The sequence below is a fragment of the Agelaius phoeniceus genome, chromosome 10, assembly GCF_051311805.1.
Source record: "Agelaius phoeniceus isolate bAgePho1 chromosome 10, bAgePho1.hap1, whole genome shotgun sequence".
In the NCBI taxonomy this organism is placed as follows: Eukaryota; Metazoa; Chordata; class Aves; order Passeriformes; family Icteridae; genus Agelaius; species Agelaius phoeniceus.
In genome coordinates, this window is record NC_135274.1 from 16,276,752 (window position 1) to 16,297,944 (window position 21,193).

The following is a 21,193-nucleotide window of genomic DNA, read 5'->3' on the forward strand; positions in this document are numbered from 1 at the left end:
CCACCATGACACATTTTTACCACCCTATTCAAAGGCATAAAGAATTGCCAGCAATCTCCTAAGTCCAGACCTCATTCAAACTTTTCTACAAGTGATTGAAATCTATTTTGAAAACTGCCAGGCTTCAACAGTTTGTGAAAGAAAAAGCTCTTTCGCTATTTGAAAGGTCTTTCTTTTTGAAACTGGAATCACAGAACCACAGCAAAATGTAAGCAGGAGCAGCCCCTAGAAGGTCTACCTGCTTGCTCAAAAAGCCCAGGTTCAATTAACATGAATGACTCTGATGCTGCTGAAAATAAATGTTTTGATTGAGGTGACAGTGCTGGTTTTCTTTTATCAATTTTGAATTTGCAATGCTTTTTGAGACTTTTGAGACTCATGTTTTTCAACAGACTTTTTTTTTCTGAGACTTTTTTTTTTTGGTAAGGAAGGTGTTCAAATTTCCAAAGATATTATTTGATTTTGAGAAAGGGATGCATTTAGACTTGGCTGACCAGGATACCATGGGATGTTCAGTTTGCAATGTTTACCCAGCTCAGGAAAAATCCTGAGCAGACACTTCACAGTGTGCAGGTAGGATCTTCCCCCTCAGTGAAACAGTACTGGATGGGACATGCAGCAATAACACTGCAGGGGATTGGGGACTCAATACTCTTGGTTATCTGCTCTTTACTAAAAAGCCTTCCATCTTTACTAAATGTTTGCAAAAGGCACCGCGTAATTTCATTCGTTTACTTGTGTCTCCCCAGTGCACCCCAGAGATGTAACAGATTATAAGGATTATGGTCACAGATCCCATATCCATAAACCTCAAACCCATAGGTGGTCACAGGTACTCATTTTGCTAGTGGTCTGCAAGTGCTGGGCTGTCTCTCAACTTACCTGCAGGCAGGCAAACATGGAAAATGGGCAAGAAAGTGACTTGGATAAGAAAATATGAATCTCCCTGAACCTAGAAACTGATGGGCAAAGTAGCCTGAGAGTGAGTTTGATTTCTGTGGTTTTGGCAGACTTCTAAAATTCTGATTTGATATTTAAAGCAGAGATTATGTTGCCTTCCCATCTTTCTGTCTTGTGATTGCCAAGTGAGCACTCTTCAGATCAGAGACTTTCTGTGTCCACTACCGTGGACTTCAGATCAGAGTGTATGTGTCCACTACTGTGAGACATCTGAATGCTGTGTGTCACTGTGTTTCTGCTTGGATGGACCTGGGAGCTCAGGTGCCTCTGCAGGCACAGCATGAAACAGCCAGGAAAATGTCCCATTCCAAGGAGGAGCCCCAAATGATCTTGATGCTTGGACTACACACAATCATCTTTCTTTAACAGCATTTTGCAGACGTAATGGGAAGATGGTACTTATGAGAAATGCACAAGGACTGAAATGCAAAAATGAAAATGTTTTATTGAAAAGCAAAATAAAATAATACTGACACTTCACAAACCAAATCACACAAAGGCAAAAACATACAGAAAAGGGAAAACTCTGGAACAGCTGTACAACATCAAACAGTACGGGAACAGAAGATATTTTTTCCAATTTGTGCCACGCTGTTTCCCAATGAAAAAACAATGAGGAACTTTGCATGAGCTGCATATTGATAAATGTTAGGTTAGAGCACAGAAACTCAAATGAATCAACTGATTCAGACGGATGCTGTGACAGAATCCCACAATGGAAGCCGCACGTGGCATAGAATGAAATGACAGGCGTATCTGAGGCACTTGCACATCTCCTTTACAGTTGGGACTGGGCTTTACCCTTGGCCTGAAATACCCCAGCAAAGCCAGTGGTAAAGCTCCAGGTGAGTGGAACCTGCTTCTGGACTGTTCCTTCCACACTGCTCCTCTGACCTCTCAGGCCCCTTCCAAACCATCGCACCTTTCGCCTTGTGGCTGCTCTGCTGATGTCTCTCAGTAACCCTGTTCTGGGGTTGCAATGACACCAAAGGCCACTGCAGTGTATGCCTGAGAAAGTCCAGGCCTATTAGTTATTTGGACAACTCTTCCAATAAAATCAGCAAAATACATGAGGTGGATTTAACTTCCTAAAATAATCAGACTTACTAAAACATCAGCGTAAAACCTCTTGGTAACTTGGGTAAAAGTGAGATGTGATGTAGTGAGGTCTGGGATGTCAATTCAATTCAATTTACAAGTATTTGGGAGTCAATCTTTTAAAAATCATATGGGAACCTAACACAGCTCTGCTTTGGCTTCAGGGCCTTCCCTCTGCCTGCAGATTTGGCAGCTGATTACAGAGATGCTTAAAACACAAACAAAAAGGTGAAGCTGGGCACAGTGACAGGGTTGCAATGGGTTCACAAAGCTGAGCATGGGTTTGGGTGCTATCTCTTATAAATGAAGTTTTCTGGAGTGTAGGAAGCAGCTCTGTCCCTCCACAGACAGCTACAGCAGAAAAGCTCATAACAAAACTTTTAAGCACCTCTGAGCAGATGAGGAGCTCCACTGCCTCCAGTGAAGCTGACTGCAATTTTACCTGCTTAAATCAAAGCTTACTTGTGGTGGGAAAGATGAAGAGGACAGTAAGAAAGAAGCCCTATTTGTTACACATCTGTACAGTGTCCTGGTTCCGGCCAGGACAGGGTTAGTTTTTGCAGTAGTCAGGAGGGGGCATGTCCAGGACACTGAAGTTATTCTACACCACCTTGCATTTGCAATGGGTGGAGGGAAAGGGGTCTCTTGGAGAGCAAGGGTCCCAGCACAGCGCAGCTGGGCCAGTGAAGGCAGCAGAAGGAATGGTTGGATATGGTAAATTATCAGGGGGTTTGTCCATGGGAATTATTCATTTCTTGTACCCTCTATCACCAATATTGTTGTTGTTAATGTTCATTCTCTTATCTCATTATTGTTTCCAGTAAATTTTTCTTCTCTCACAGCAGGATCTTTATCTTTTGTGCCTCCAATTCTTCTCTCCCTCCCTCTGCAGAAGAAGGGAGAGGGGGAAAATGAGGGGCACATGGTTTCAGGGGGAGCCCTGAATTGTGGGGTACCATTCCTAAACATGACATACAGTACCTGACTAAGGGCATGGGGGGCTGTAGCTCCCTGCAGCCCTGGAATAACATTATTACTCATAAAATGCTAAGGGCAAAAGGCTTTCCTGACACCATTCAGTCCCACACCCTTAAGGCTGGGCTTTTTACTGGGATGCCCTCAAAGCTCCCAGCTCAGCTGGGTGAATAGTGCATAGACTCCTAATTGTAGTGCTTTTATAGTGCCATTATAAATGCTTATGCCTCACCCACTGGACATCAAGAGAATAAATGCATGAGTCAAAGGTGACTCAGGAGCAACCATCACCAATAAAAATAAGTATACACTTGGTGTGTGTAATACTGAACTCCACAATTAAGTGGGCAGGTCCTTGCACTAAGAGCTGCAGGAGTATGGAGACACCCCCAGAGCCTGAAGTTTTATTAGAAAACATTGTGAACCATAGCACCAGTCAATGCCAGGGCCCCACTGTGCTTTGGTTTGTCCTACAAGAGAGATTAAACTCCCCTCCTCAGCATGAACTGCGTGATGGGGTTTAACTCACCAAGGACACCTACACAGCGGGTTTTTGTGCTTGTTTTGTGCAAATGTTGCAGAAGCTGAGATACACTCTCTGTTCTGCAGCTTTGGGCTGGAATCAAGATGGGGAGAGACTTGATTTGTAAAGCCAAAGCTAGTTTAAACCTAAACCCTGAATTAGAAGTGGTGATGTTGTTCAAAACCAGGCATTGAAGAGAGTCTTTATAAAATCAAAGAATAATTTGGGTTGGGAAGAACCTTCAAAGGCCACCCTCCCTGCAATAAGCAGGGACATATTCAACTGGATCAGATTGCTCTCAACCTAGTCCAACCTGGCCTTGAATGGTTCCAGGGATGGGGTATCCACCTCCCTTGGCAACTTGTGCCAGTGTTCTACCACCCTCATTGTAAAAGATATCCTCCTTAAATGTAGTCTGAAGCTACTCTCTTTTAGTTTAAAACCATTACCTCTTGTCCATAAAGGGGTAATTGCAAAAGGCCCTACGAAAAAGTCTGTCCCCACTTTTCTTATAAGCTCCTTTAAGCACTGGCCACAAAAAGGTCTCCCAGGAGCCTTCTCCAGGGAGAACATCCCCAACCTTCTCATCCTGTCCTCACAGTCTTATCTACACAGACAGAACTAGTAGTTTTTAGGAAGTTCAAGTAAGTTTCTGGGGTGTCCTTCTGAGTTGGACTTATATCCATGTTATTCCAAAGACCTTGGAAGCACCTTGCATGATGCTTTCCCCCAGCTAGTGGCACAGAGAGTAGGCAGGTTCAGTAGTACATTGGGGTTCCTTGTAGTGCTTGTGAAGTCCCTGAGTTTAATCTACAAATAAACATCTCTCACATGCTCCACAGCCTGTACTCATGAGAGATTTCCCTGGATTACAAGCAGCTCTGAAGGATCTGGGGCACTTGTGAGACTACAGAGTCCCAGAGATTGGGACACTTGTTCCTAGATGTGCTACAACACAAATAGCACCCAGTAGAGTTGTGGGGGTTTTTTTAATGCTTCTGTAACAGCCATTTCCCATTGCCAAACTACCTGGGTGCATCTGCTTCAAAGGAAATTTGGGGAACAGAGATGAGGAGCTTCAAAATTCCACGCTCCCCACAGTGCAGCAGGAGTCTGTGATCCCATAAGTGATTGGGACTACAGACCTGGCACATGCAGGAAAGGCTCTGCACTGGAGCCACGTTGCAAATTGTTCCTCAGCCTCTGCAACAGGGACTGAGGACCAGAAAGGAGTGAAGTTACTTAGGACTGGAAAGAAGCTCTGTCCTAGATGCTAATGAAGGTCCCATAGCAACTGGATCTAGGAGTACTGGCCCTGCTATCACAAGGTGCTGGATGCATCCACCTAGATAGCAAATTTAAACCTTAAGCCCAGGGCTTGTGTGCTTGATAACAAGGACATACATTTGCAGAAAGCAGGTGTTTGCATCTTCATCTCTAATGACAGAGCAATATCAAAGCTGCAGGGAAAACATAACTATCCTCTGAAATGCTTGGGACATGGTCCTTCATGGAAAAAACCCTGAGCTCCTCCCCACTCCCTGGCCTAACTTGGGGATTTTTGAGATGTGTTTTGGTTTGTTTTCTGATTGTGCCAAACATTTTTCAGGGATATGCATCAACCCATCAAGGCTTAAACTCCTGCTAATTTTTTTCACTGGCATTTCCACCTGCAGCTGCTTCCAGAACCTGCCCTTTGGGAACTTGGATTTCTCTCCTTTCCATTTAATGACATTCAAGGCTGCCTTGGCCTGCTTCAGCTCCTTCACTTTGCTCTTCTTGATGGCTTTGTACTGCACTAGAATGACTTTGATGTTGCCCTTGGAGGCCATATTCTCTAGGCCAGCCTTGAGCTCCAGCAGGGCCTGTGTCCCCTGCAAGACGTAGTTGGGGCTCAGGACAACAAGCAGACGTCGACTTTTCTGGATGAAGCTCAGGGTTTCATCTGTGACAACTGGGGGAAAGAAACATTGAGGTGGTTAGTGATGCCCAAGAACATGCTGCTGAGCTGCTGCTGTGACAGCAGGTGACTCTTGAAGGGGACAATAAATCCCTTGGAGGCTCTCTCTTGACTACACTGGTGCTTCCCAACCCTGTTAGTGACTCCAGGTGGGACCTCCTACACCAGGGCTGGTTCCCAGTACCCCATACAGTGGCGTATTCTCCATCACTCCAGACTACCTATGGATGCCTGTCCTCCTCCCCATGCTACAGAGATAACCAAGAGAGCTACACCTACAAGTCACTGCACTACACATCAGTGACACCACCCAGTGCTGTGAGGATGCCTTGTGGTCAAGAGAGCTGCTGATCTCAGGCTGAGATTTAGCTTCCTTCTAATGAGAGGTGGAAAAGAGGCTCTCTGGAGCAAAGCAGGAAAACTGCCAGTTGCATAACACATGAACTCAAGGGAAAGACTCACCCTGAAGAGGCTTCAGGAAGTCTGAATGTCTATGCTTACATCCTCATCTGGCAGATGTCCAGAATGACTCTGGATACTCCCCTCACTCCTCTTGCCTTAGTTTCCCCACACAAAGTAAGTATTCACACCGTCCCCAAGTGTCCTCATGGGATAATTTGCTTTGGTAGTGCTACCATCCTAACTCCCGTTACTCATCCATCTGTTCCTGCTGCCGTCATCTATGAAAGCAGATTAGAGCATTTTTAGAACTGACTCTGAGGACTTTCAGTGAAGTGTCCCAAAAATGACATCCTTTGAGCTAGAGAAATGTCATGGTAACTGTGGATCCTCTTTAATTTTCTAACATCTGCAGGTAGACTGTCCTTGGCCATCGTCTATAATTAATGTGAAAATCCCTTGTAAGTGTGAATCCGGGTGCTTGTACTCTCTGCTGCAGGATCTCCCACACTTCCTTGATAAGGGAACACTCTTGACTGGTCAGAAATTACAATGGAGAGTAAAATAATGCTGACAGACAGCTTCATTTAGCTGTCAAGCACATTTGATTAGTTCCTGTCAGCTAACTCACAGGATAATCCATCTCCCACTGTTTCTTCATCAAGGACAACATAACTCTCTACCCATGACACAGATGCACGCTCTGGAGGCGTGACACCAGCTGCCAAAAGCTATTTCCTGGCCCCTGTGCTTTCCTGAGAAGGAGATTAGTCAAATCCTGGCTAAGAAGCTCCGGGGAAGCCCCAGCAGCATCGCGGACGGCAGTGCGGTGACAAACCACTCCGGCAGCACTCTGCAGGGCTGGCACTGCCTTGGGGCTGGCAGGGACTGAGGGGGGCACAGATGGGAACCTTTGGGGGTAAGGTGAGGGACACAGAGCCAGGAGAGCAGTGCTGGGAGGAAAATGACACCCTCTAAAGTGAACAGGACAAGAAGCAGCAGAGGGAACAGGAGGGAGATGGACATCTGGTGAAAATGGCTCAGAGCAAACCTGTTCTGAGCCTGACACTGGCATCAAGGAAATTGAGCCTGGAGGGTGCCCTGCCACATCATTCAGGCTGTCTTCAAGGAGGAACAGCACCAGGATTGCAGCTGTCTCACTGAGACACATATTTATTTACTCTCAAACTTTAAGGTACTCCTAGATCCTGGCAACAATCTAGAAAGGAAAGATAACAGAAGCCAGACTGATTCTGCTCCCTTTGTCAGGTAGGTGGGCTGAGAATCCAGCAGTCCACCCAAAAGGGTGGACTACTACTCAAAAGGGACACCCCAATGGACTTTCCCAGCACAGATTTTGTCAGCAAAAAAAAAAGGACTTTGGGGTCCTGAGCCAAAGCCCATGAATTCAAAGCAGGGTGGCTGCACTGGCAGAAATTCAGACTGAACTTTTAATAGGCATCAGGATCATACAACCAACTCAGCCTCCAAAAAACTAAAAATCAAGAGTGTTGTCTACATTTATGCCCTTGCTGTGAAATATGTGTATCTGGACAGCTTCACAAACTTCCATTCTTGGTGATTCCCTGCCTCCCTGAAGCAGACATTATGTCCAGAACCTTGTGTGGTTTATCTCAAAACAGTAAAAAAGGACTACATCTTACTGAAGAGATGACTCTCACTACCAGCAATGAAGTCCTTTTGATAATAGCAGCTAAATTGTATGCCGTATTAGACACAAACTCCCTAATTAACGAGGATGAATGGGATGCACATTATCTTCTCACTGGAAGCTTTGACACCTTCCACTCCTTCCTGAAGTAGACACTCCTGGTTTTTACAAGGACTCTCCATTACCCTCTGTGAGCTGATCCAGTATAACACTTTCCCTGCCTCTTCTAGCTTTGACTTTATCCAATTTTTTAAGGCAGCTCAGAAGGCTTGCATGAAGATCAGTTTTCTGGTTCCCCATGCTGACATTCCTGCACATCACTCCTGGAAAGAGCAACTGAAACAACCAACCACCATCCCCACAGCAGCCATTTTGGTGGCCTGGAGCATCTGCAACACTGTCATGTGAAGCAAAAGCATGAGAAGACACTAAAAAGAGTTCATTAGCAGTGACAGGGAAAAAACCAAAACATAATCTGGATAGGCTCATTGCAATCCACGATCAATACCTCAAAGAGCAATACAGAGGACGTGCATGGAGCACAGCCCCCTGTGAGATACTCACTTCCCCCAGGGAGGCTGTCTCTGTCGAAGATACACAGCTTGTACCCGAACTCGTTCTCCAGGACTCCACGCAGCGTCAGCAGCACAAACTCCTCCTCCTCAGCGTTGCGCGCGTAGGACACGTACACGTCGTACTCCTTCCCATCTGGGCGTGCGAGCACAGGGGGACACAGAGAGCACAAGGGACACCTGTGATACTGCCCATGCTGGACCTTGGACTTGCAACAGAAGCAGGCAGGAAGGCTCACTGGGAGCCCAGGCACTGCAGGTTAAGGCACGTAGTGTCACAGACATATTTTATGAAAAAGCCTTTTGTTAGGATCTTTTCTCCTGAGAAGCTTCAGCTTCTCCGTGTTTTGCTGCTTTGGAATGTGATTTGGAGAACTGTTTACCCAGCCAGCATGTGAAATTATTTTTACTTGATGGCCAATGACAGCCACCTGTGTCGAGGCTGTGAGCAGTCACAAGATTTTATTATCATCCCATTCCTTTCTATTCCTTTCAAGCCTTCTGATGAAATCCTTTCTTCTATTATTTTAGTATAGTTTTAATGTATCATTTTCTTTTAATATAATATATATCATAAAATAATAAATCAGCCTTCTGAAACACGGAGTCAGGATTCTCATCTCTTCCCTCGTCCTGGGACCCCTGCGAACACCACCACAACATAGATTCCCACAGACCAACCCGTTCTGTCCAGGCTCCTTTTGCCTTTTGACACCTCTGACTCTGCTCCCCCTCGCTGCTGTCTATCCACACGAGCAGTCCCACCAGACAGAGACTTGCACCCTGCCTACACCCTCCGAGAGCTGCCGTGCCCCGTGGCAGCTTCACACCACAAGCTGCAAGGGCTCAAACACCCTCCTCCTCCTCCAGAGGAGGAAATCTCACCTCAGAGTCCCTAGCAATGAACTCCCAGTAACACAGGGAAGAACTGAGGACAGAACGGTGTATTTCCACATCCATCCTTTTGGATGCCTTCCCACATTTGAAAGCAGATCACTCTGGATCAGATCATGAATCCTTTACAGAGAGTCACCAGGGAAACAAGGAACTTATTGAAACCTGATGATGTATCTTGACAATCTACAGATTGGATGATGCAGCTGGATCAGCAGGGCAGGGCCCTGGGGAGCCTGGCATGTCCATGCTCCACCTCTGCAGAGAATACAGAGGACTTCTTTCTCCTTTTCCCTGAGCCAAAAGCCTGACTCCTCTTGCTCTAATGAGCAATGACCCACACAACTGCATGCAGATAGAGAAATGGAAGGTCAAAACGTTATTATGCTGTGAAGAGGTTTAAAAATAGCTTATAGGAAAACTCCTCTATGAAAATAAAGGGCCTGCAGCAGGATAAATAAAAGAAAGCATTTTAACTCCTTACCTAGAATAGTTTCATCCGTTCCAAAATGAGCCCGATAGAAGAGGACCATTTCAAGCCAATACACGTGATAGATGACTATGAGCACCACAACGAGCAGGATGGTGGCCCCCAGGCCACAGGCCAGCTCCACAGTGTACTTGGGTGCTACAACTGAGTACAAAAATAGACAGAGGGTCAGGGTCAAAGAACAGGTTGGACCTTCAGCTGGGCAGGAACAAGCTTGTGTCATGTGCAGCCAAACACCACAGAGGAACAGCCAGGAGCCAAGCTGCCCCTTCAGAGTAAGGTGGCCAAGCCAAGGCTCTTCTGACAGAACACGTGATGGCTGGCCACCCTGGAGCCCCATTCTGGGTTACTGGGTCTGGTTATGCTGGCAGAGCAAGTAGCACAGGCTGGAATTCTGTCTCTGAGTGAGGCCCTGGTGACAGAATGACCTGTTGGTGGAAGAAACCTGCACAGGCCAAAGCCAGAACATGAACATGACCTTCTCAGCACTATCAGCAAACTCTTGGGGGAACACAACTGCTCTAAGACTTCTAAGAGATCCAGCTAAAGCATCTGCAGCAAAATAAAGGCAATGGTTACCATTCTCCCTCCCTATCAAACAGACACAGGTCTCGTGGCATGTCCCAGACTGACACCCAGCATATAACTAGCCATGGCCTGACTCTTTTCTACCATGAAAGAAGAATCAGAGTTCCTTACAGAAAAGCTGAAATGCTTACAAACAAACAGGGTAACCTGTGGGCATCAAGCCAGAACATCACAGGCTCCCTCCAACTCATGCACTGTCACACCACTGCTGCCTCTTTGTACTAAGGACAGAAAATTTCTAACTGTATCCCTGGGCAACTCTGTTGGTGGCAGTTGATGTGCAAATTGGCAAACTGCACAATAACAGAACAACAGGGAGTGGAAACACCACCATATTCCAATATTTAATAAGCTTCTAATAAAACTGAATTACAAAATTGAAAATGGAAGGAATTTATCGACGCTCATTAGGTGATGAGCAGCAGAAGTACATGAGAAGGAGAGGGAAATCATCCAGAAAAAGCAAGAAATGCTTTTTCTTGAAATGCTTTTTCTTCTTACATTATATGACCTAATGTAATGGAAGAGTTGGAGCCAACATATAGAGCCACTTGCTAAAAGCCAAGTGCTGAGGGGTTGGTTCTGGCATGCCTGATGCTCCTATGGGATGTGCAGTGGGATGGGCTGCACTGAGCTTAGCATAAGGCTGCTCTGCCAGCAGCAGCTAGGGATGGCTTTTGGACTTTGGTGTGGAATAGAGCAGGAAGAAGGAGTGGTGGGTAACCATGTCTGCTCAGAGCAAACCCAGTCAACTAACCAAGAACAGATGTGGGGAAGGAAAAGGGAGGATAGTACAGGTCAGTCCACTAGAAAATAGTATTTAGGCACTGATATTTATAGAAAGAATCTGAATATTTCAGATTCACTTCTGCTACATGTACAAATATTATCACCCCAGAAGAATTATATATGGAGTATGAACTCACTGACAGATGGTTTCAGCCTTTCTCAGTTTTGTGTGTGGTCTATTGTTCCTCCCCAACAATCCAGAAAAGGTTTGTCTCAAAGGAATGAGACTAAAATAGAAGGAGGACAAGTATCAGGAAGAAAAGATCTTCCAGTAAAGACCTCCAAGAGCTTTTCCATGCTTATAATGCAGAGTAGAGGGAGGAAGGTGTCTGGTGTAAACTACACAAGCCATGGCAGCATTCCCTGTGGGAGAGGGGAGGTCTGGCTTAGAGTAAAAGCAAATGTTGAAGCTCTAGATGAGGCTGATAAGAAGGCAGAAAAATCCTCCTTAATCAGGAAGCCTCACATATCTTTTATTACTGAGAGGTGGGTCTGGGAAACAAGAACAAAATCTTTGATGAAAAAAAGATGTTGGAAAAACCCACATTGAACAGAGCTGAATCAGTCTATACCATCCATGCTGAGGTGGCTGTGTCTAGACTGCAGCATCATGACAGCAAGGAGTAAAGCCAGAGAGCTCCGTGGTGTGACTGTCTCTGAGCAATGCCAGCGAGTGCAGACTGTCTTCTGGAGGATGCCAGCTGCTAGCTGTTGTGTCATGCAAAACCCTCACACAACCAAATAACCTGAAATCATTTCAAGCAGCCTGTGCCCGCAGCTTCAGTTGTGGTATAGTGTCACTGTCATATCTTCTGAAAAATCCCTTTGCCAGAATTTCTTCTGGGAAGATGAGGAGCCTCAGAGAAAAAAACAATATTATCTCATTTGCTTCTCCCTGTTTTGCTGCTTGGGAATGTGGCTGGAGATCATTTACCAACAGGTGCATGTTGGATTGGTTTCATGTGAATGGTTTTTATTTAATGACCTGTCACCATCAGCTGTGTCAGACTCTGAGGAGTCAGTCACAAGTTTTTATTATTCATTCTTGTTAAACTTTCTGTCTGTATCCTTTCTTTAGTATAGTTTTAGTATAGCATTCTTTAATATAATATCATAAAATAATAAATCAGCCTTCTGAGAACATGGAGTCAGATTCTCATCTCTCACCTTGTCCTGGAGACCTCACAAACTCAACAGTGCAGGGATGGGATAAGGACAAGAGATCTGTCCTTTCTCTACCCACAAACTTGCCCATGGGGGAGTCCTTTGTTCCCTGCCTCTGAGAAGTGGCGCAGGATGCCAGCAGTGCCTGCAGAACAGACTCTGTTAGGCAGAAAGGGTGGATGGAGCTCTTTGCTCCCTTACTGTTTTGCAGGGTGTCCTAGGGTGACGTTATGATGCTTGTATCCCCATTTGTGTGTGCTGTTTATGCTGGATATTATGTTCTGTGCCTTCAAGACTGGCTCTGAAGAGCAAATGTTTTGTTTTGGTTTCTTATCAGCTGCTCCCCCACGGCTGGCAGGACACACAGACAGGGCAGTACATGGGGCTGCTTTTGCTTTTTTGCTTTTGCTTTTCACTTTGCTCTTGCTTCTGCTTTGCTTCTGCTTGCTCTTGCTTCTGCTCATTTGCTAGTTTAGCTAAACAGTCCAAATTTCTTCCTGGACTGTTTCTCCTTTCCTTTTTTTGGACCTACTTGAACCTGCTCTGGACTGGGACCTGGCAACACTGAGAATTTGCACCCTGTGGCTGCAGTAGCTGCCCCAGCGCCAGAGGGACTGATAACAGAGCAACCACCCACAAGAGAGACTTTCTGAATTTGTCTTCTTTTTTCAGAGTGGTGAAAGAGTGGTGTCATCCAGTATTATTCATTTTGTGTGCTGGGGGGTGCTGTGCCTGGTAAATAAACAGGTTCTTTCCACTTCTCTCTGAGGAATTCTTCCCGAACCAGTTGAGGGGAGGGGCCGTGTGGGTTTGCTTTCTGGATTCTCACCCAAATTTGCCCTAAACCAGGACGCAGGGCAAGGCTGAAGGCAGCAGCAGAGCCCCCCAGCACCCCAGCCCTGCAGGCTCTGTACCTTTCATGCGCACCACGGCCTGGCTGCGCTCCTCGCCCTTGGCGTTCCTGGCGTGGCAAGTGTAATTCCGCTTCAGCTCCTCCGCCGTGGCTTTTGCCACTGTTAGAGTCCTCACCAGAGTTTTGTCTTCAAAATCTCTGATAATTTCACTGTAAGAGAAAAACTAGAGCATTACACATGTGAAAGTGCAGCAAGTTTTTAGTGACATATATTCCTTTCCCTGATACAACTTCTTTCTTTAAAAAGGCCAAAACACATAACTTGGTATTTATAAATCAATATATTCTTCAGATTGCAATACAGCTGCAGCTATTCCTTTATCTGATTTTCCTTAATATTTATTTTACCGCTCATAATTTTCTCATTGCAGCTGTGCCACATTGCCTTTTAGAGGAAATGAAGTTCTCGCCTATAAACAAGAAGATCTCATGAACTCAAGATTCACAGCTCACGTCACATTCCCTATGCAGTCCTGGATGAGTCACTTTGTCTCTCTCTGCCTGAATTGACCGTCTGCAAAATGAGGATACAGTATTTCCTTTTGCCTTTCTTTTTTCTACATTGGTTTTTGCAAACCAGCTGGGGCAGTGACTACCTTCCACTTGTAACTCAGCATCCAGCAAATGGGACTTTGATCCTCATTTGGGTTCTTCATGTGGTTGAATCTCTATTCTTCCTAATCAATACTATGTATAATATTACATTTTTGTTTTCAGCCTCTGTTTTTCTGAAACCCTTTTATACCCTATGCTATTTGGGAACACTCCTCTAAATAGAATTGTCAGCCCCTCTTTTATAAGTCCCACAACAACAGCAGCTGTTTGCATCACTACCAGGACCTGAACAAATGATGAGGTTAACAAAGCTCCCTCAAATCCATCTGTAAGATGTGACACTGTCCAGGTCTGGAGGCCTCCTCCTTGGACGTCCTGATGCTCATCACAGCAGGGGCTTCTGATTAGCAAGGAGACTACACACTCCATTGGGACTGTCACATGCCTGTACCCACACAGGCCCCAGGGGATTAGAAATGAAGGTTCACATTAGATGTTACCTTTGTGTGACTTTTATCTTGGGGTCTGTGATGTCATCTGTGTTTCTCCCGTCTATGGTCCACCACACCTCAGTCCGGGAATCCTTCAGGAATGTGAAGAAAACCTCACAGGGCAGGATAAGGTCATCACCTGCAAAGAAAGGAAGATGATCTCCTAGGAGAAAAGGTATTGCAGTGCAGGAACAGCACCCCCCTCACTTTGGTGCTCTCCAAAATCCTACCAGACTAAGCTCTGTGTCCATTCAGGAAAGAATGCGGCCACCATCCACTTTCTGACATAAACTGTAATAACAGCTCAACATCCCTGGACATGAGGATTTGTGACAGACAGATAAATAGAAAAAGATGTCCTGCCTTCTCAAATGTGTTACAAATTCCTTGACTGCATGAAGTAACCCACCCAAAGGGACATGCTCCATGCCAACCACTTCACTGGAAACCCAGGCAGTGCTAATCAATCCCACTGCACAGGGGACAGATGCCACAAAGTGAAGGCTCAAGCTCCACAAAAGCATTTTGGCTTGGAAATACTTCTTCAGGAATTTGACTTCTGCTCAAGATAGGACTTGGGAGTCTGAATATCTTGGTGATCAGTAAGTGATTTTATCTTACAGAGGACTGTGGATGAAATCTGACCTTCTGAGCCAAAAGAGCTGTTCTTTAAAGTGAAGACTCTGGTGCTAATCATCATCGTTGCCACCACATTTATTACAGCAACGTAATGGGACACAATCCATTTGATATAGGGAATTGCTCCAAAAAGCTATTAGGCAAAACTGATGGTGTGGGGGAAGGGGTGAGGGAAAGGGTGGGGTGCCCCATTACCCAGGGATGAGAGGTCAGCAGAGGAGAGCTGTCATTTATTAGGAAGTCATAAGCCAAAAAAGGGGAGATGAGCAAGAATTGGCTAAAAGACTAAAGCCACTCTAGGGGTGAATCAGGGAGGATGGGAGCAAACCACAGCCAGGGCCAAGGCTTAAACAAGGTCCTACAGGAATTCTCCTAAGCGGCTGAGTGTCCCCGTTTTATCTGCTTCTGCAGCTGCCCTTCTGTATCATCATGCTTGAATATCTTGCAAAAAATCAGCTTTTAAAGCTGTGCTCTCTATCAAAAACTAGCATCTCATACTGTCCACCAGGCACCCCCTGGCAGCTCCAGTGCTCTGTGAGGGAAAGCACCAGGGATGCAGTGGAAGGGGAGAGCTTTGCGCCTGGCTGGGTCTCCCTGTCCCACTGGCACACTGTGAGTGTTGGACTTTACCTGCTTCCAGTTCGTACACAACTTTCTCATTTGGAGAGCTGAACTGTGGTGGCAAGGCCTTGTTTGGAGATCCTGCAGGAGACAACAGAGAGCCCCCATGGGGCCCCAGACTTCATAAAAACCTGGAATCCTTGCAGCCTCACTCCCGATGCTCTTGCACTGCACATTCCCCAGTCTAACCCGTGATGCATTCCTGCTCTGGAGTTCTGTGCGCACACAAATCTAATCCTAATCCACAAACTCAGGGTCAGGTCCAGATTTTAAGGTTCCCCCAAAGTTTAGGTAAGCTAGTTTGGGCCTCTCACATGAGAAGAGCTCCATAACCTTCTCATTTCCCACAAGGCATAACCTGCACCAGTTTCTTTTTACTGCTGCTTCTAAAAAACAAAATACAAACCTCATTTTCTGTCACAAATATCTATTTCAACCCTTAAAACAGCTGTTTCCATGGAACTCAGAATGTATCCTACAGCTCACTAGGTTTTTAAACTCTGCAATTCCCTGGCAGGTAGGCTGAGCCTCTGTGCCTGGGATGGATGTGTCCAAGCAGTGGGCACCTGGAGCTCTGCCTGGCTGATTAGCAGTCTCAACCCCAGGACAAATGGCTTTGAGATTCCAAGAAGATCAAGACAAGTTGGCTATGAAGTGACTGTCCACAAATAGTGATGAACAAAGGGCACAGGAGACCATGAGCAGGAGTGCCAAGGTTATGCATTCACATGCCAGCAGAGGGTACCCCTGGCCATCTCATGGGCTGAACCTCACTGGCCTTGGGCTGGCCACTCTCTGTGTTTGGGGCATTTGACAAGGTGGTAGGAGAGACATCTACTGCAGTATGTTCTGGACAGTCACACAAGTCTGACCCCAGCAAGAAAAAAACCATCAGGTCAGCTGGGTAACACAGATTGACTACAACCAAAAATTGTTCGTGCAACAAACCCTTCCAGCTGTTTTTACCACTTCTGCAATTACCCACATGCATTGTACACATTTTAAAGTCATTCTTACCCACCACCTTCATCTTTATGGTTCTGGTGAGATTATAAGTTCTTCCGTGGTCCTTGAATGTCACAATGCAAGTGTAATTCCCTTTATAGGCACTGCGGACAATGCCAATGACAAGCCTGGGCCCCTGGGGATATCGCTCATAGAAGCCATCCACCGAGTTGCAGTTCTGGAGTCAGGCAGAAAAATACTTGAGTTTGGGACTCAAAAGTGCAAATATTGGTTTAAATGCTTCTACAAAGATCTGATTTAAACTATTAATGTGACACTTGGGATCATGATGTAGGTCAGACCTAAATACCATGAACTTTGAGCATGTTGGAGTAGAGACTGCTATGTTCACCTTGAAAATGAAGTGATGAAGCAGATCACCCTAGTAACTTTATCCCACTTTAAACACAGACAATTTTATAAAGGAGAGATCTCTGATCCAGAAGTACCTTGGCAATCAAAGTGAGCACCTCAGCAGAGTGAAGAACAAAGTAAAAAGTGATAAGAAGAAAATGATGACATATTCACAAATGGATACCAAGACTAAAGGACATGTACCCCATTGATGTCCATCTTTCAGGACTAATCAAGCTCTCCTGGCTGCCTTCAGCTGAGGATGAGGCCCCAGAATTTGCAAATAGCAAACGAGAATCTATAGTACATAAACCTTAATAACTCCTCTCTTTCTGTCAGGCAAGGAAGGAAAAGTGCCAAAATACCAAGCTGGAGATCCCTTTGCAGAAAGGGGTTATGCAGATAACATCTTGGTTGTCATAAAATCCAAAGATGTGCACATTTTCTAAGAGATTATTTTTGAATGGTACATTTCCAAATCTGATACATCCTAATGGGGTAGTTTAGGACAGGGGTCATATACCATTTTTAATGATTTTTATTAGGCATGGGATGACTTGCTGCCTGAAAAATTACTTCCAAGGGGCTTTTTGTTTCATTCTGCTAATTGATTGCTGAGATGTGAATTTCAATGAATGATACAAGTAAAGCATTTAAACTACTAGAGTGAAATGGCTCCTCTTGATACAAGAGGAAGTTTTTCCTGAAGGGTTTTAGAGGTGGGGTTTTCCTTTTGGGTCTTTTTAATTTCTTTTTTAAATCAGCACATACATTTGTTGACAATTTCCCTTATTATTAAATTCATTTATACAAAATCTTCTATCTAGAAATACAAAAGCACTTTATAGAATGTTATTGAAGAATTTATTCCCATAACTCTCATACTTTACATCCCCTGAGACTTCTTAGTCTCTACTGACTAAAGGCATCCACCTAGGGAAAAAGAGTGAAATCAAATTTAAGCATATTGAGCAGTAATTCTGTAGGCAAGAGCCTGAGGATGGCTGGAGACAGTCTAATAATCAGAAAAGTATGGAGGGTGGGGTAGAGATGTATCAGTCTTCAGCACAGAGGTTTGCTGAATTGTGTCAAACAGGACACCCATTGTCTTGCACAGCCTGATGTACAGCTCCACCCCCTGACCTCAGAGGATTTTGGAAAGGATGCAATTTTATTTAACAGGTGAGGTTTTTTAAAAAAGAGGGAATATGAATGACAGTTTCCTTTACAGGAAAGTGAGAGGCTCACACACAGCAGGTCAGGCACACTGCCCATAACTGAACTGAGCCACCTAAATCCCTCTTAGGAGTATTTTTCACTTGTGCACACTGGTCAAAAAAGCTTCAGTGTTAGCTCTCAATTTCTTTCCAAGAGCAGTTTTACCCTTGAACCAAATGGAAGCAGAGCTCTTAAAATTAGTAAAGCTTCATTAACAGTATCATCACTGGGGAGACTCTGAAATGCAGTTCCATGACTGCCATGCCAACCACTGCCTTTTCACACACACCACTGCATCCCCCTGCTGCCCAAGTAAGTTCTTCTTACCAGGTACCACTTGACAGTTGGTGTCACACTGGCAGGGTAAAACCCATCAATATCTGGACATGTGATCTTCTGATTGGCATGCTCCAAGTAGAACATCTCCTCAGTGGGTTTTATGGACTGGCTCACACAAGAGTGCTGGTCTTTTGGAACAACCTCCAAGGGAAAAGCAACTTTGCTGCAGTAGGTTGTGTTCCTAAGGGTAGGCAAGAAAAGGACTGATTAGTTGAAACTTGTTTACTCCTACAGCAGTGGAATGGAATGAAATAAAAATTACATCTGCAATAACAAGCATCATAGGGATGATCAGGTACGTACAGCCTTAGCTGACTCATTTGTAAATGGGAAAGAAAACCCTACCAGAGGTGGCCACACAAGCTCACAAAAGCCTATAAAGATGACTAACAAGCAACATCCACTCTCCTGCTGCTAAAGCAGATCATAAGGTCAAAGACACAGACAAAACACAACGTGAGGAAGACCAAAAAGAGCTTTATGCATAGCAGATGCTACGTTCATTCTGCACCAGTTAGAGACACTTTTAATTTCCTAGAAGTCTGAATCTCATGAATCTTTGCCAAATTAGCGTGCAGTCAAAACATTACCCCTGCATCTGAAGCTATTTTTACTCTAGACATGCAGATCACTTCTTAATGGTGAGTGCCTGTGGATTTTGCCATGGGCTCAGCAATAACATTTTCACGGACACTTGCAGCAAGGAGAGGCACACTCATTAGTGTCTGCAAGGCTCCAAGCATTATTGCCATGTAAATTGGCTCAGCACTGAGCAGTCCTATAATTGCAACATTCTTTTCCCATTAATGCTTTTGTAAATGGTAGTCTCCCCACAGGAAGTTATGGTGCTAACAGCATCATTTCCCCACCTCCACAAAAGTCCTTTGATTGCACTGAAGATGTACAGAAACTGCACCACACGACCTACCTGAGCATGCAGGTGTAATTCCCAGTGTCATTGAGAAGAGCAGGCCAGAACCAAAGGGTGTCTTTATCCTTACTGATGTGATTGTCAGGGAGACGATAATTGATGGGCTCCTCCAGATCCCGGTCCTGCGCGATCCGGTACCAGATCAGGGTTAGGCCAGCAGAATGGGCTGTGCTGTAGTTGTACTTCAAGAAGGTCTCAAAAAGTGGGCATTTGATCTTGGCAGGTTCCCCATCATAGATCTGGATCTGCTTCATGGTGTCCACACCCCAGTCATCGCAGCGCTCTGCAGCCAGAGAGAACAAGGTGCCTTAGGCTTGCAGGGGGAAAACAGTTCTGCCCGTGCTCCCCACAGCCCTTGGTTCTGTCCCCATTAAAATCAGAGACAAAACCTAAGTGTTCTCAATGAAAGCAAACTGAGCTTTTATAAAACAGAGCAAGAACATTGTGTTCATTTCTAGAGAACCTGGAAACTTCTGTTTTCATTTGTACACCTCCTACGTTTATGCCAAGCTATTTATCTCTCATCAGGACAATAGAATAGGATATTCCTGCATAAAACTAGGCTTCCTACAGAGCTCCAAGAAAATTTACCACAAAAGTCTTATGTAGGAAGATAAAATTTGGATGACAACAATGCCAGAGGTGCGTGTGCATCCATACACAATGATAGGGAAGATGGAAATAGATGTGCTGAAATAGGAGGGGAAAAAAAAAAAAGAAATCAAACATCAACACTCCCTTAGAGCTGTGGGTCACTTTCCCTGCCAGAAGAAGCTGGACTGTGGGTTCCAGAAGTGAGGACTGTCTTTCCTGTGATGGATTCATGTGACAGCTGTGCACACCAGGGTAACACAATGAGTACAAGCAGTACTAAGTGACACAGAAAGGCTGTTGATAGGGAAGTTTAGAACTGGAGCCTAGGGGGCAGAAGAACAGTAAGGAGCAGGTAGCAGCAGGTTATCTTGTATTCCCAGGCAGTGCCCAGGTGTAAACCCCAAGCACAGCTCAACAGGCAGTGGCTCAGTGTGACTCACAGCAGACTTGGACTGACACAGAACTCAGCCAGCGTGAGACAAAGCTGTATAGAGCTTTTTTCTTTAATTACTTTCTTTTAAAAAATATTCTTGTCATTAGCAAACAGTTTCACCACAAAAAGCACAGTCCAAACCCATTTCTCTTCCAGGGACTCCCCTCCATTCCTCCCACCCATCAGGATGCCCAGGCAGGCAGGGACTCAGTGCAAGCAAAGCACAGTCCCAGGGTGTCAGCAAACCTGGGAGCAACCTGTGCTGTCAGAGCCAACTGAGACACACGGGGAGGCTGCTGTCACTGCACCTCCTGCTCCCCACGCTGACGAGGCAGAGCACAGCATGCACACTTCCCAGTGCCTCTCTTGGAGCTGCTGGGAGGCATTTGCTAGGGCAGCCTGACGTCTGAGAGCCCAAAATGAGTCAAACAGGAGAGGGGTGTGCTGCCTGCAGCAGTCCTTGGGAGCAGTGTCTCAGCACATCACACACAGGCTCACCAGAGATGACACTGCAAAGCCTCTCCCATTTGTAGATATTAGAAGAACTCAGACTGAGAGGAGAAACAGAATACAATATGCTCTTTGAGCCCAATTCTTCTGAATTCTTCTGAACTGACTTCACAGGCCCAAAGCAGGATTTCTGGCATTTATTCTTCCCTAAATAGACAGTGGGATGTAGCTTGCCCCCAAATTCATACTTAATTAAAAAAAGCAGAGATAAACCTTTGAGAAGACAGGCCTGCAGCACTTGAAGGCAGTGATGCTAACTCCTGTGGCTCAGCAATGGTTAGTCATGGGCAGGAGGAATCTGGGCCAGTAAGAATAGAAATGTTTTCTGGCGGGTTTACACATAAATGTAAATGCAAGCTGCACTGCTCCTCCTGCAGTATGCCAAACACTCATATGACACAGTGCTACTTCTGGAGGAAGAGAATGAATTGGGCTAGAAAAAGGTGGTGAAGCTACCCAGAACACAAGCATTTGTTCAGAGGAACCCCAACCCAAATATCTGGAGA

General features: G+C 45.3%; 1 protein-coding gene across 4 annotated transcripts in view; it reads right to left on the bottom strand.

The window, feature by feature from the left end:
- The window catches only part of IL1RAP (interleukin 1 receptor accessory protein), a 51,055-nt gene that overhangs the window by 3,347 nt on the left and 26,515 nt on the right, over positions 1 to 21,193 (bottom strand). For 3 of the 4 annotated variants that reach the window (XM_054639277.2, XM_077183997.1, XM_077183998.1), the window contains 8 exons: positions 19,148 to 19,433; positions 18,208 to 18,400; positions 16,321 to 16,486; positions 15,313 to 15,384; positions 14,053 to 14,182; positions 12,999 to 13,147; positions 9,538 to 9,687; positions 8,152 to 8,295 (listed from right to left, as the gene is read on the bottom strand). In XM_054639277.2, the coding sequence (XP_054495252.2) occupies positions 8,152 to 8,295; positions 9,538 to 9,687; positions 12,999 to 13,147; positions 14,053 to 14,182; positions 15,313 to 15,384; positions 16,321 to 16,486; positions 18,208 to 18,400; positions 19,148 to 19,433 (1,290 nt within the window). Of the gene's footprint in view, positions 1 to 1,380; positions 5,511 to 8,151; positions 8,296 to 9,537; positions 9,688 to 12,998; positions 13,148 to 14,052; positions 14,183 to 15,312; positions 15,385 to 16,320; positions 16,487 to 18,207; positions 18,401 to 19,147; positions 19,434 to 21,193 lie in introns of those variants that run through there. The other variant, XM_077183999.1, reaches the window with a different exon arrangement.